At 57.9% G+C, this 14,023-nt stretch overlaps 1 protein-coding gene across 2 annotated transcripts; it reads right to left on the bottom strand.

Moving 5' to 3' along the window:
• Nucleotides 1–31: 31 nt before the first annotated feature.
• On the bottom strand, nucleotides 32–13,198 carry TNS2 (tensin 2). 2 transcript variants are annotated; one of them, XM_049783359.1, is made up of 29 exons: nucleotides 12,987–13,198; nucleotides 11,481–11,589; nucleotides 10,815–10,852; nucleotides 10,009–10,047; nucleotides 9,764–9,802; nucleotides 9,589–9,638; nucleotides 9,286–9,460; nucleotides 9,035–9,085; nucleotides 8,317–8,439; nucleotides 8,173–8,237; nucleotides 7,343–7,426; nucleotides 7,062–7,174; nucleotides 6,913–6,973; nucleotides 6,420–6,495; nucleotides 5,919–6,048; nucleotides 5,770–5,835; nucleotides 5,564–5,677; nucleotides 4,210–5,421; nucleotides 3,921–4,068; nucleotides 3,247–3,845; nucleotides 3,067–3,156; nucleotides 2,659–2,784; nucleotides 2,376–2,468; nucleotides 2,198–2,275; nucleotides 1,962–2,039; nucleotides 1,084–1,252; nucleotides 927–995; nucleotides 767–796; nucleotides 32–640 (listed from the first exon to the last, which is right to left on the bottom strand). In XM_049783359.1, exons 1-29 carry the CDS (start codon nucleotides 13,059–13,061, stop codon nucleotides 502–504), a joined length of 4,239 nt encoding a protein of 1,412 aa, XP_049639316.1. In that variant the 5' UTR covers nucleotides 13,062–13,198; the 3' UTR covers nucleotides 32–501. The 2 variants fall into 2 exon arrangements, with proteins under 2 accessions (XP_049639316.1, XP_049639315.1); XM_049783358.1 differs by lacking the exons at nucleotides 8,173–8,237; nucleotides 8,317–8,439; nucleotides 9,035–9,085; ... (5 more) ...; nucleotides 11,481–11,589; nucleotides 12,987–13,198 and adding an exon at nucleotides 7,677–8,162.
• Nucleotides 13,199–14,023: the final 825 nt, after the last annotated feature.

Genomic DNA, 14,023 nt, shown 5'->3' with positions numbered 1-14,023 from the left:
TGCCCTGAACAAGGCACAACTCCAACTTGACTAAAAGTTATAGAATTCTTTATTATTAGACAAAAATAGACTCTTCCCCCCCCTTTTCATGTGGTTCCACTCTGGTCTCTCTGCTCAGTGGGGAGGCAGAGGAGGCGGCCTTGTCCCCCACACCTTCCCTCTATCCCTGCTGTCTAGGACCTGCTGCTGGGTGGTGCTGGCTGGGCCTGTTCACCCTCAGGGGGCTGATGTCCTGCAGGTGCAGCTGTCCCCTCCCGTCTGTCCAGGGCTCAACTGTGGAGGCCTCTTCACCCTTCTGCCCCGTCTCTGCCATCTGCTCACATGCAGGGTCCTCTCCTAGGCTCGTCCACTTAGCGCAGGAGGTGGGGCGGGGCGGGCGCAGGGCCCTGGCTGAGGCTTACTCCCTCTTAGGGGAGGACCAGGGTTCAGGCCAGGGGAAGTGAGGACTGTGAGGTGCTGGGAGGGCTGCAGTGTGGTGGGCTCTGAGCTTGTGATCATTCTTCATTTTCTCTGACCCAGAAGCACTTTGGTGATGAAGGTGACAATGGCGCCTGCAGGCTGATCTGGGTCGAGCTCTGCAAAGAGGTGACACACGTTCTCCCAGGGACTTTCCAGCTTCTTGGCCACAAAACCAAAGATCCTGGAGGCACAGAGTAAGGGTGGGAGGAGGCTCAGCGTCCCTTTCACGGCATCCTTTCAGCATCCCTCTCAAGGGCAGGGAAGGAAAGAGGTGCCTTATTTCTTAGGGTGTGGGGGTAAGGCTTACTTGGAGGTGGTCCCGTCAGGATTGGTCCATCTGTGAAAGGAGAAGAACTGTGAGGGGAGAGACCCCAGGGAGTTGTGACTGAGGGAGGCGTGGGGTGGGATACTGGTCTGTGGGACACAGCAGCACTGTGGGGCAAGATGAGATGTGGAGGGAGGGTCACCTTCGGTCCTGAGGGTCTGTGCTAGAGAAGGTGACGCTGTTCACGGCATAGTGACGGCGAAAGAAGAGCCTGGAAGGAGGGCAGGAAAAGTCACACCCAGAAACGAGGCATCCTATTCTTCCTAGTTTGGGGTTCTTTACAGGTTGGGCACACTCACTTCCTTTGGTTGTCTGTCAGTGTAATGCCTTGGGCAGAGACCTTGAAGTGGACAACGGCGGGTGTCGGGCGGGGGCTGCAGCTCAGAGCTGCAGAGCTGGCTCGGGCTACTGCTTGGGGGCCCGTCAGTGACTCCGTCTCCACAGAGGTCAGGTAGAGCACACTACAGGCTGTGGTGGCAAGAAACTTGTTGGGGAGCGCTGGTTCTGCCAGCCCCTCCCACCTCTAAACTCTCATGTGGTGCTGCTCAGAATGTATTAGAATTGCACAGGTCACCTGTTACAAAAGGGAAATTCTGTGGTTCCTCAGACTTAGTCAGAAATGTTGGAAAGTTAGGGCTGGAGAGAAATAGTACAGGGATCAGGGCACTTGCCCTGCAGACAGCCCATCCAGATTCTATCCCCCAATATGGTCTCTTGAGCCTGCCAGGAGTGACCCCTGAGTACAGAATCAGGAGTAAGCAGTAAGCTCTGCTGAATGTGGCCCTCAAACCAAACCAAACCAAAGAAAGAGAAAAAAAAAATCACCCCAAACCAGAAAGAGCATTTTTGAGATTCTTTCTAAGCAGAGAATCTGGATTTTTTTTTTAAACTATTGTGGGGGTCACAATGTGGGGATTGAACTCAGGGCCTTGTATCTGCCAGCCATGGAGCTCTTCCTGTTTGAGAAGGCATTCTAATAGAATTCACATGATCCTGGTGTTCTTCAGACTTTGGGAACTCAACTGAGTCTTCCCTCAAACCCCTCTATGAATATAGGGCTTTCTCTGTTTCTGAGGGCTAAATGCATCTGTCACCCTTCCCTCCACCCCAAGCCTCCTCATTCATGCCTCTTGTCTATCTGCACTGTCCCTTCTGGTGCTCAGGGAGAGGCCCTTACCGGCGCCTTGACGCAGGAGGTCTGCAGCTGTGCTCATGTTGGTGGGTGCAGGGGCTTCTGGTGTCTCCTCCAGGGGATCTGACAGGAATGGAGGTCAACAGGGGTAGTCAGGCATGGGCATTCTCGGGAGCTATGAACATCCTCTGCTGTCCATGGGGAGACAGGCAGGAAGCCAGAACCCGAGGTCTGTCTTGGGCTGCAGTGCTTTTGAGGGGTGAGGGTGACCAGATACACACCTTTGCTGGGAATCCGCAGGCAGCAGGGCAGAGAGAGTGGGGAGATGGAGTGTTGGGAGACAAGGGCCGATAGGCTGCCTGCAAGGGAGGGGGCAATGTCCAGCTGCTCGGATACCCTGCTTTTCCCTCACTCTGAAACCGCTTGGCTGACCTAGCTAAACCCAGAGGAGCATCTCACCAAAGTAGGGTTCATTGGGACAGCCCTTGATCTTCACCCCCTTGGGCCCAGTCTCAATGAGAAAATGGCGGACCAGCTGTTCCAGGGGGTCTCCTGAGGGAGGAAAGAGGGAGGCATCATCAACTCACCACAGGTTCCTGCCTCCTGGGAGCTGGGGTTCCTTCTGGGGTAGGCATAGATATGCTGGCCTTTCCACACCATGGAATAGAATTGTCCCTCCGATTCCCCCCCCCCCCCCTGTCCCCTTCTACACCCCTTCCTCGGGTGTGGCAATAAGTAGTACCTTTCCAGGGCTGGGCGCTGGGAGGGGGCGTTGCCACCTTGAGGGCCAGCCCATAGGCTCCTTGGAATGAATGACTGTCCCTGATCAGGAAGGCCCCCGGGTCTTTTTCCTTCAGCAAGGCGATGGCTGCAGGGAGGTGGGAAAGTTTTTATTGTAGTCAGTGAAGCCCCATGAAACTTCCATGCTCTGCCAACCAGGCCTAACCTGTCACTCTAATAGTTGTAGCGGTGCGTGTGCGTGTGTGCATGTGTGTGTGTGGTCCTTGGAGGATGAAACTCCCATGCTCTGCCAACCAGGCCTAGCCTGTCACTCTAATAGGTGTAGCGGTGTGTGTGTGTGTGTGGGGTCCTTGGAGGGTGGCACCCCAAAGCCTGGCCACTGGAAGAAGGGGACAAGCTGGCTCCTCACCTTGGTCACGTGACAGGTGTGGCTTGTACCAGAACTTGGACGTATCCTGGACAAACTTGACGTTGCTCTGGCTTTCTTGCATAGAGGGTTCTAAGACAGGAAGGGAGCAAACTTGGCTGGGGGCTTCCCCCAAACCCTCACATATGTCTCTTTCTCCACGTTCTCTCAAAGCCTTTGTACCTGGGAGCTGAGGGGTGTTCTCGGAAAATAGAGGTGCGAAGGTGACATGGTGACTGGAGCCTCGGCCCAGCGGTGATGTCTGTGCTGAAGCCCAGGGTCCTTGCTGCTGGCCTGGTCCTGGCAGCTGGATTGTGGGGTGGTGTTTCTCTGGAAGTGGGGGCTGACTAGAGCCATGGATGTCGTAGGATGCAGCCAGGGGGAAGGCAGGCGTGGGAGAACTGGGTGGCTCTGGGCTGGCCACAAGCCAGGGCATCTGGGTGGGCACAGGGGTTAGGGGAGAGCCATCTGGGCTGTCAGGGGGGTCTCGAAGGCCTTGCCAGGGAGCATGACGGAGGCCAGGCAGTGTGGTAGGCACAGGGCCCCGGGGACTGACGTTGTCTGAGTGCCTTCCCAGGCTCCGCTCCTGAGGCCAGTCATTGGGGGACCTAGGAGGGGAGGCTGGGGAGCAGGGTTGAGGGGTTGGTGGTTCCAGCCCACTCCTGGCTGGCAACTCGGGGGCCTTCTCAGCACCTCCCTGGGATGCAGGTGACAAGGACTCTCCAGGATTCGGTCTCTGAGGGGCTGCCAAAGTGAGGGACCTGGTGTCCTGCCGCCGTGTGCTGTGGGGGAAGGCAGATAGTCAGAGCTGATTTATGTGTCTCCTCCCCACGGACAGATGGGGGATAAGGGCATACCTCTCTTTGCCCTGTACTGGACTGCTGGTGTGCAGGGGTGTGGATGAGCCGGAGAGCTCTGCTGAAGTGCCACTCTGGGTATCTCGGGGAGGCCGGGGCAGGGTGCCCCCACTGGGTGCCTCCCTCCAGGACACTGACTCTGGCGACTCTGCAGGGCACAGGGGAGGTAGGAGTTGGAGCTAGGCTGACTGCCCAGGTTTGGCTCCTTCTCCATGTATTATTGACTTCCCCTCCCCTTCCAGAACTGTCCTTGACCTAAGTACGCCCCACCCCAAAACCCCTCCCTCACCTCTAGATGCTAAGGGTCCTGCTGGGGCCAGGTGGCCAGGCAGGGGATACCTGTCCCCTCCTTCCTCTCCAGGGATCTCGTAGCTCAGCTTCCTGGATGGCTGGTAGGGGGGGCTGCCCGGGGATATGGAGCCTGCATGTGGGGAATGGGCCCCCGGGCTGGGGTAGCCTCTGCCCTCGCCTGGAGACCCACAACGGTGAGGCACGCGGCCATAGGCCGGGCAGTAGCTGGGCACTGCTCCTCCATAGCTGCCGTATGGCACCAGGGCAGGGTACCCCGGGTGCCCAAATCTGCCTTCTGGACACAGACCAAAGGCACAGCCCTCGTGAGCATCCTCACTGGTCTTGGGTAGCTTCAGGCAGCTGCAGTCAGGCAGCGGGGCGTGGTGATGTCCGCAGGCTGGCACCAACAGGGGCACAGGGTGACCTGGGCGCACTGGGTGCAAGACAGGCTTGCCAGCCTCGCTTGCCCAGCCCTCCGCGGCCTCCCTTTCCAGCCGCAGACCGTAGAGGGCTGCTGTGGGCAGTGCCAGCTTCTCCTCACAGCTGGGGCAGGGGTACAGCGCTGGCAGCCCTGGTTCCTCCAGGATCACCATCTCCCTGTAGCCTGGGGCGCGGTATCCAAAGTCACCATTGGCTGGTTTTCCCAGGTCAGGAGGGTAGGGGTACGGCCCTTCGGACAACGAGCGACAAAGACGTCTCTTCTCCACAGCAGCCTCGGCATAGCCCTGGAGGGGCCCCTCATAGGCCCCGTAGGCCAGGCGTCGTCTTTCCAAGGTTCCCTCTGGCCGGTAGTAGCCTCCGTTGGGGACCCCGCATGGCTCCCGGTAGTCCTGGCGGCAGGAGTATTGGCGGCTGAGGCCCGCTCTGGGGCCAGTACACATCCCAAGGTGGGGGCCACCGCTTGTGGGGGGCTGCTCATCATCATCCAGGATGGCAGTCTCGCGTCCTGCCCCTCGGCCCCCACCAGCTCCACTACAGCCACCCAGGAGACGCTCCAGCTCCTGCCGCTCCGCTGCCGTCGGGGGCCGGCCCGGGGACTCGGTGGCCGGCTCTGTGGTCAGTGTAGATGAGTGGCCAGAGTCGCTGCTGACAGAGAGCATGGGGGCTGCAGGGGGCTCTGGAGAGGGTGCGGGTAGGGTCTGGCGGGGGGCCCGCTGCACCTGGGCATAAGGACTGCCATCCAGGGGGCCCCGAGTATGGGTCAAGGAACCTGTGTCAGGGCAGGACCAGGGAGGAGGGAGAGAGGGGGAGACAGGAGTTAGTGGGTCAGAAAGGACAGTTCTAGGTTTCTTTGGGGAGAAGGGCTATCAGGGAGGATGGCAGTCCCCATCCCTTCCTGCATGCACACACACCATCCCCACTGTCCTCATGGTGTTGGTTGAAGTTCTCGTAGGAGTCCCAGCGCACGGTGGGATCAGCCGTGTTATAGTCGACAGAGACAGAGGGGTCGTTCCGTGGGGTGCTGTCTGTGGGAAGGCCACATGCCCAGGTGTCCACCTGTCCAGGCCCCAGCCCCGCCACCTCTACCCCCAGCCTCACTCCCAGGCTCTGCTCTGACCTTTGGTCTTCTCAGGGCTGGAGGAGAAGACAAATTCGGCTGAGGCATGAAAGGGGAACCTCTCATCTGTGGGGAGTTGACAATGAGGAGCTGCCTCCTGCCCCCGTTTCTAGGAGCCCCCCAACCCACTTCGCCCATCACCCGCATACCAGAGCAGGCCTTGTCTAGTTGGTCCTTGGGGAAGGTTAGCCGGGGGCTGTGGATGGTGCAGGTGTGGAACTGGACTCGGAACACGAGGCTTCGCTCTGTCCCCCGACCAACCTTGTGGTAGCAAGTCACCTGGGGATGGAGTGGAGATAGCTCAGGTTTAAGTGGGTGTGGGTGGCTTCACCCCAAGGTTTCCTGCCCACTACGCAAACTCTCTTTGTTCTTGCTTTTTTGGGGCAATGCTCTGCAGTATTCAGAGCTTACTACTGGCTCTGCACTCAGGGGTCACTCCTGGTGAGGCTTGGGGAAAGAGTTGTGGTGTCAGGGATCAAACCCAGATTGGTGTTGTATAAAGGGAAGCACCTGGTTTGCTGCACTATATGGCTTGGGCTTGTCACTAACTCCCTTTTTACATGCCTTGAATGTCTTCCTGGATCACACAAAGCTGGGAAGACATGGACCCTTGCCCACCCAATTGCATCACTGTGGCAAGGCCCCCTCACCATGACGTCCCCTTTGAGGAGGAGGGCTGGCTCCAGACTGATGCAAAGCTGCCGGGGACCTGGGCCTGCAATGTGGCTGTAGAAAGAGAAGGTAAAGCTGGGGCCGGGCGGTGGTGCTAGAGGTAAGGTGCCTGCCTTGCCTGCGCTAGCCTAGGACGGACCGAGGTTCGATCCCCCGGCGTCCCATATGGTCCCCCAAGCCAGGAGCGACTTCTGAGCGCATAGCCAGGAGTAACCCCTGAGCGTCACCGGGTGTGGCCCAAAAACCAAAAAAAAAAAAAAAAAAGAGAAAGAGAAGGTAAAGCTGGGTGGAGTTGAGGCTCTGGGCTTAGCAGCTGCTCTGAAAGTGTGAGTCGAGAGGCTGAGCCTTGCATGAGCCCTTCAGCTGAGCACTGACTCTCCCACTCTCGGGCTTCTATGATTGCCTCCATGCTCAGGGGTCTGAAGAGGCTGGAGCAAAGGGGATTCACCGGGGCAGGGGCACAGCACTCACTAGACTCCGGATGTGTAGACAAGCTGCATGGACTGGTAGATCTTTAGGAAAGGCTGGAAACCTGGAGGGCCGGAAGTAAGCAGGACCATGAAGGGTGTTGTTCAGGGGGCTGGAGAGGGGCCCTCTCCATGGAATGGGGCAGCACTCACCTGTGCCAGGCTCATAGGCTGGCAACATGGGCACAAACACATGGTGCAGGAAGAGAGGGCTGCTGTTCATCCTGATGGAGCCAGACAGCAGGCCACTGAAGTAGTTGACATAGCTGTAGGGAAGACGTGGAATAGACAATGAGCTATCACAATCACCCTCCCCTGGACAATCTGTTCTCCTTGGCCTTTGCCCCATCAGAAAGTAATCTGCATGGAACTATGATTATACTGGCTTCCCCATTGCCTAGGTATGGGCCCCCTACCCTGTCCACGATGCTCACCGGCGCTGGGAAGGCTGCAACTCAGCTGCCACCTTGTCCTCGCAGAACTTCTGCATGGTGAGTGTGGCTAGCACCTGGTCGGCCCTGGGGAGAGTGGGGCCAGTGTGGGGAATCAGGGTCTCTTCTCCACCTCCACCCTGCTTTCATACCCCTAAGCCCTGGAGGTGGGGGGAGATGGGAAGGTGGGGTGTGAGCCTCCCAAGTCTACAGGAAGCCCAGAATGTTGGTAAACAGAACTAGAGACTAGTTGTTGAACCAAAGAAAACTTTTCCCACTTGTCAGTAAAAGTATGTAACTGGGATGAGCTGTGTCCCCCACCCCAAACGATATGTACCTCAGGATGTGACCTTATTTGGAAAGAGGATCGCTGCAGATGGGATTAGTTAAGATGTCATACTGGAGTAGGGTGAGCCCTTAATCCAATATGATTGGTGTCCTTAGAAGAAGAGAAGAGACAGACACACAGACACACAGGAAGAAGGCTGTATGACCACGAGGCAGAGATTGGAGTGAGGGTCAGCAAAGATTGCAGCAGCAGCGAGACAGAAGCAGGGAAGGACATTGCCCAGCCCCAAGGGAGACCACACCCTCTTGCTAGATTTCCAACCCCTAGAAGATGGAGTTAAGTTAGCGGTCTTAGCCACCGAGTCTTTGGGGTATTGTTTTAGTAGCCCTGGGAAATGAATGCAGGTCATCTGCTGGGAACTGATGGGGAGGACAACTGAGGAAAAGGAGGTGGAAACATCAGACATCCCTCTGCACAGAGGAGATGGACTGGATACTAGTCACTGCACAGGAGACTGGGCCACCCAAGGGTCAGGGAACCTCACCCTGCAGAGATGTCGCTGTAGTGCATGTAGGCAGAGACGATGACACCAAGCTTCCCTTTGCTCCCCTGTGGAGAAAAAAGAAGGGTCTTCTTGGGCTTCCTGCTGCGGGAATCCCAGCCCTGAGAACCCAAGGCTCCTGCCTACCTTGCAGTACAACACGACGACGTGCTGTGGGTCAGCACTGAGCCATGTCTCCATGGCTTTGCAGATGGAACACAGCTTGTCAAGGGGAGGTGCATGTAGTTCTGGCCAGCCAAAGTCTTGGACCTGTGTGTGTGTGGGGGGTGTCACACACAAAGAGAGGCGGTTGGGATGGAAAGAAGCTGGAAGTGGGGGCTTGGGAACAAGGTTACTACTTGTCATTGGCAACCTCAGCACTTTCCTCATCACCTGGTGAGGGGCTTTGGTAAAGTGCTGGCATACAACTGACCCTGGGTTCAATCCCTGCCATCCCCTATGGTTTTGATAACCCTACTAGGAGTGATTATTTTTTCGTTTGTTTGTTTGTTTGTTTTTGGACCACACCCAACAGCTCTCAGGGTTATTCCTAGCTCTGTGCTCAAAATCGCCTCCTGCAGGCTTGGGGGACCAAATAGGATGATGGGGATCAAACCTGGGTCCATTCCAGGTCAGCAGCAGGCAAGGCAAACACCCTACCTCTGTGCTATCACTTCGGCCCCTAGGAGTGAACCTTAAGCAGGGCCCTGAGTCCAAAAAAGTAGCCCAAAGTCAAAAATAAAAAAAGAAAGAAAAAAAAAGTAAAGTTGGTCCCAAGTGGAAGCTATTGATAAAGAGGAGGTGGGGTAATCGGGGAGGAGGGGGAAGGGGTGCTTCCAGTGATTTTCAAGCCCCTCCTTCCTACCTTGGGATTTAACCGGGTCAGGTCATGTCTTTTCTCTGAAAGGTTGAAAAGCTGCAAATGAAGAGGGGAGGGGGTGCCGTTTAGAATGAGCAGGAAGGCCCAGTGATGCTAACTAACCAAGACTCTTTCTCCAGCACCGGAGGAGGAGGAGGGTGGGGTCCTAGTGGCCAGTGACAGCCCGGCCCCGCCCCGTGACGTCACGGCCAGCCCCCGACCTCCCATTGGCCGGCGCGGCCGGGCCCGCCCCTCACCAGGTACTTGTCGCGGTGCTTGGACTGCAGCACGTGAGCCAGCTCGCGCAGGTGGGCCCGGTGCCGCTGCTCGTCCGGCCGCGCGGGGAAGGCGGCGGCCAGGATCCGCTCGGTCACGTAGGTGAGGTCCAGGTCCCAGCGCCGCTCCATGAGCAGCGGGCCCAGGCTGAAGCTCCTGCGGGGGATGGAGCCGGTGGGAGGGGGCGAGGCCTGCCCGCCTGCCTCTTCCAGCCCCCAGGCTCTGCTGGGGTGCCTGCCTTGGGCTGGGGCGTGGGGCGACCCACTGCCAGGCCCCTTGCTTACCTGGGCAGGGTACTGCGCTGCTTGGCGTGGTTCAGAGACTTGGTGGATCCCTGTAGATGGCAGGCAAGTGGGGCCTCTTGGGTGCCTTTTTCCTCAACAGCCCCCTCAGGACCACCACTGCGTTGCTGTCACCGCCCCAGCCCCACCGGACCCTTGGCTCCCCGTTTTGCTTTACCAGGTGCTCGATACGCCGCACTGGAGCCGTGTTTCTCCGCTAGAGGGAGCCGGGGGAGGAAAAGGAAGATCAGGGTCCCAAGTAGGCCTATATGCATGCACAGGGGAGAGATTTGGGGGCCCTCACCCGCCCCCCGCCAGCCAAAAGGGAAGCCGAGAGCTCTCACCCACTCTCATCCACCCTCATCTCACCACCTCACTTGTGCCCGGCCCCGCACAGGCCAGATCCCCAACCCCAAGGCTCACCAGCTCCACTGGAGGTGCAGACTGACAGGACGAAGTCACCTGCAGGGAGATGGAGTGAGGGGCTGGGTCCCCGGGTCCCTGTGCTCAGCGAGGTGAGGGGTGTCTGTAGAGGGGTGCGGGCTCCAGCCCTGGTGCATCTATTTAAGGGAGCCTCTCCTCTGGCCTCTTGGTCCCCCTCACTCCCAGGGCCCCCCACTTGTTGCTTTTGGCTCCCAGCCCCCTGCTCACACAGACCCCCATTCATCCAGCTGCGGAGCAGGAGTTATATATAGAGCCACGAAGGCAAGCGATGGCCAGGGACGGACACTGGCCTCTTTCACCGGGAGACCCCGCCCCTGGGCAGACAGCTCCCCTGAGCTAGCTCTCAGGCCTTAGGACCCCCCACACTGCAGGAGAAGGATCAAGGAGCCTCTGCAGAGGTGGGTGGGACTGTCTAGGTCCCTGGTAGACAGTGGGTGTGCCCACTGCAAATGTTTTGGGTTGTGCCAGGGAGTCGGATCCACCCAGGTATCCGGGGCCCCCTTCTCCAGAGGCTGCCCAGTTGGGCTCCCCACACTCCCACCCCACCCTTCCTTCACATTCTCCTCCTCTTCCCCGCCCTGTGCCTCGCCAGCTGCAGCTCAGCCTGGGCACAGCACCAAGACAAACGCTGTCTTGCTGTTCACCCGCCTGGGCCAGCCCTCCAGGGGGTGGGATAGGGTGGTTCTTAAAGGGCCCAGTACAGCACCCTCTCCCACCCCAGGGGTTCCCAAGGATGAGTGAGAGGAGCAAGGGACCTGAACTCCCTTGCCATAATAGATACCCACCTTTCCTTCACATTTTTTGTGTGTAGCCACCTTGCAGACTAGAGGGAGGAAGAAGGGGATTAGATTAGTTGAAACCTCTGGGGAGGCAGGAGGTGTGTCTCCCCCCCACTCCCAACCTACCAGGCCCCCTAGGACATGGGCCTCTAGGGAGCTATCTGCTTGGAGTTATCTCAGTGAGGGACAGCGGGAGAGTTCTAGAGGACACATAGCATTGGGGTGTTGTGCCCAGTTCAAGGATAAAGGGAACCTGGGGTAATGTTTTAGGGTGAGAACAAGAAAGTTTAGGAGTCTGGAGCTGAAAAGTTGGGTAAGGCCCTTGGCTTGCCTTACACACACTAACCCAGCTTCAATCCCCAGCACCCCTCGTGGTCCTTGGAGGATCACCAGGAGTGAGCAATCCCTGAGTGCAGTAATCCCTGAGCATCACCAGGTATTGCCCAAGAATAACAACAACAAAAATATCAGAAAACCCCAAACAAAAAAGGTCACCAGCCAAGGGTATATATGTGGGTTTCTGCAGGAGTCTGTCACGGGGAGCAAGGACTCTGTAGGGGGTGGAAGCTGTTCTCAGACATGCTACTCTGGCCTTAAGGCTCAGTGACAATCCCCCTCCGGCAGGAGCTGGGGTACACGGGGCTCTTCCAGACACGGGACAGGGTGCCTCACCTCGGCAGGAGACGCCCGTTCCATCGATGATCACCTTACACACTGCACAGACTGGTGGTCTCTTCCGGAAGCCCTTCTCCCGGAAGCTGTGTGGCTCAGCTTTTCTAGGCTAAGAGTGGAGAGACAGACAGATAGATAGGGGCGTCAGAGACCAGCCAGGTCCCAGGATGGCACGGATTTCTCTTTTCCTCCCATCCCACGAAGCCTTGGAGGATGCATCTGCTGACAGCTGTCCACAGGCAGTGGTGGCGCTGCCCTCTTCGGGGCTTGGAATCTGGCCTCTTGCGTCACCCAGGCCGGGTCAGCTCCTCCCAGGGGACCACTTGGGGGCCCTCACATGGCCCTGGTATGTGGCCACTACCAACCTAGTATTTTCTCCTGGTGATGGGGTGCTCTCTGAGGAGGGCCCCCTAACCCTTGCTTCCTCCTACCCGCTTGCCTGTGTGGAGCTTGAAGAGGAGGGGGCCAGGCATGGGAGCAAATAATAGAGCGCTCCTGGACTGGCCTCCCCTGCATGTCCCCACGCTCTGCTCCAGGCAGCTGACAGGCCCTCCTCCCGCTGCTGTCAGAACAACATGTTTACTCATTGTGCACTGAAGCGGCAGCACTTGTGTAAGGTGGGGGTGTTCTACAGGAGGGAGAGGCCCACAGAGCTTGACACTGGGTAATATTTAGCTGCCTTGTTACTTCTAGATGTCAGGAGCAGTCTGCTTGGCGGAGGGAGGCTTGAGTGGCATTAAATTGGGGGTTGGCCATGCTTATTGGAACCCTCCCCCTCCTGAGGTGAGGTGAGATTGGGATGCCCCTCATGGCCCAGGTCAGCCTCAGTCCCAGCCTCCCCATCTTGTATTAGGGATCAGCCACTGCCTCCTCTCTTCACTCTCTCCTATTTGCTGAGATAACAGGGCGAAAGGGAGTGATGGGGCTTTCTGGTTCCAGATGGTCTCGCTGGTCTCTTGGCTGTGTTACTGAAACATTTGGATTGGACTCAACTGGATGGATCTTCTCTGGGCTGAACCAGCCTCGCCTGACCCATTAAGCAAACTGAGATGCTTAAGGCCCTACCAGCATTTTCATCTGTCACTGGGAAGCCAAACCAGTGCAGGGCGCTCCAGAAACCTCACCTTCTCCGGCTGTCTTTGCTACCCCAAGCTATTGGTCCCAGATGCCTGAGCCCTTAACTACACAGTCAGAAAGTCTTAAAATGAAAAGTAGCTCAGTGTAGGTTTTGGGGAGCCAGGCCCCACAGTTGGTTTGGGCGAGGGCAGGGAAAATGTTAAGAGGAGTCAAATCAGGTTCTCATCTGATCCAAATCGCTGCTGCTTGACACAGCTGAGCCACCCCAGAGAGGCCGAGTAATAAGGGGATGGGCGCCAAGGAGAAGCGTCAGAGGAAGCCAATATTGGGGAAGGGGTCTGGCCTGAGTCCTGGCCCCTCCCTCACCGCCCAGACCTGCCCTCCTGTCCCTCCGGCCCCTCCTCGGCCCAAGCTGGTGGCAACTCCTACCCTGCTGGTGGCCCGGCTGCTGTCCCTCCGCCCCAAGGCTCTGAGCAGCCGCTCCACCGGGCCGCTGGACTTCATGGTTTCGGGCAGGCTGGGGTGCTGGCGGAGGGACCCGAACAATGCTGGGGACTGGCCCGGGGCTTCCTGGAAGCGGCTAGCGGAGGCAGCGCTTCCCCTGCTGGAGGGTGGGCTGTCCGGCTGGTGAGGAGAAGCCCTGCCCTGGAAGTGGAGGGGAGTGCGGGCGGGAAGGGGGCAGGTCGCTGCTCCAGGAAGTTGGGTGGGGGGGAGAGGATGTGGGGGAGGCCAGCAGATCAGATTCCCAGGATCTCCCCTGCTGGGAGTGTCAGCTGGGATCGATTGCTTCAGACACCCTGCTCTGAAGCCATCCCTGGCCCAGGGATCTACTCCAAACAGGGATCAATCGGTGGGTTCAGAGATCCAGCCCCATCCCCTACCACTCCTTCCCATGCAGGGCAGGACCTGGCAGGGCAGGGCCCCAGAGGGTGGGGATTCAGGGCTCAAGGGCCAAGAGGGAACGCACTGTCCCAGCCACTCAGCCTGTATTCACAGGCTCTCTGGCGACTTCCTGAGGGGAGGGAGGGAGGAGGGGCCCTGGGAACCAGTACCCTGGCCAGCCCAGGATCTACTGTGCATCCCTAGGGTCAAGGAAAATGGGGTGGAAGGCCAGTTTCCTGCCTTTTTTTTTTTTTTTTTTGGGTGGGAATGTTTATGGGCCACACCCAGCTGTGCTCAGAGCTTAGTCCTGCCTTGCACACGGGGATCACTTCTGGAGGGTTTCAGAGACCATAGGGGGTGCCGAGGATTAAACTTTGGTCAGCTGTATGCAAGGCAAGAGTCCTACCCACTGTACTGTCTCTGGGGACCCTGCTTCAGTTTCATTTGCCAAGTAAAAAAAGGTAAACCAGTACTGTGGGCCCTTCCCTGTTCACCCCCATACTATCTGGAAGTTCATTTTCTTTTCTTTTTTGTTTTTTTTTGGGTCACACCCGGAAGTGCTCAGGGGTTACTTCTGGCTCTAT

Source organism: Suncus etruscus, chromosome 11 (assembly GCF_024139225.1).
Source record: "Suncus etruscus isolate mSunEtr1 chromosome 11, mSunEtr1.pri.cur, whole genome shotgun sequence".
Lineage (NCBI taxonomy): Eukaryota > Metazoa > Chordata > Mammalia > Eulipotyphla > Soricidae > Suncus > Suncus etruscus.
This window is presented reverse-complemented; position numbering and strand designations above follow the sequence as displayed.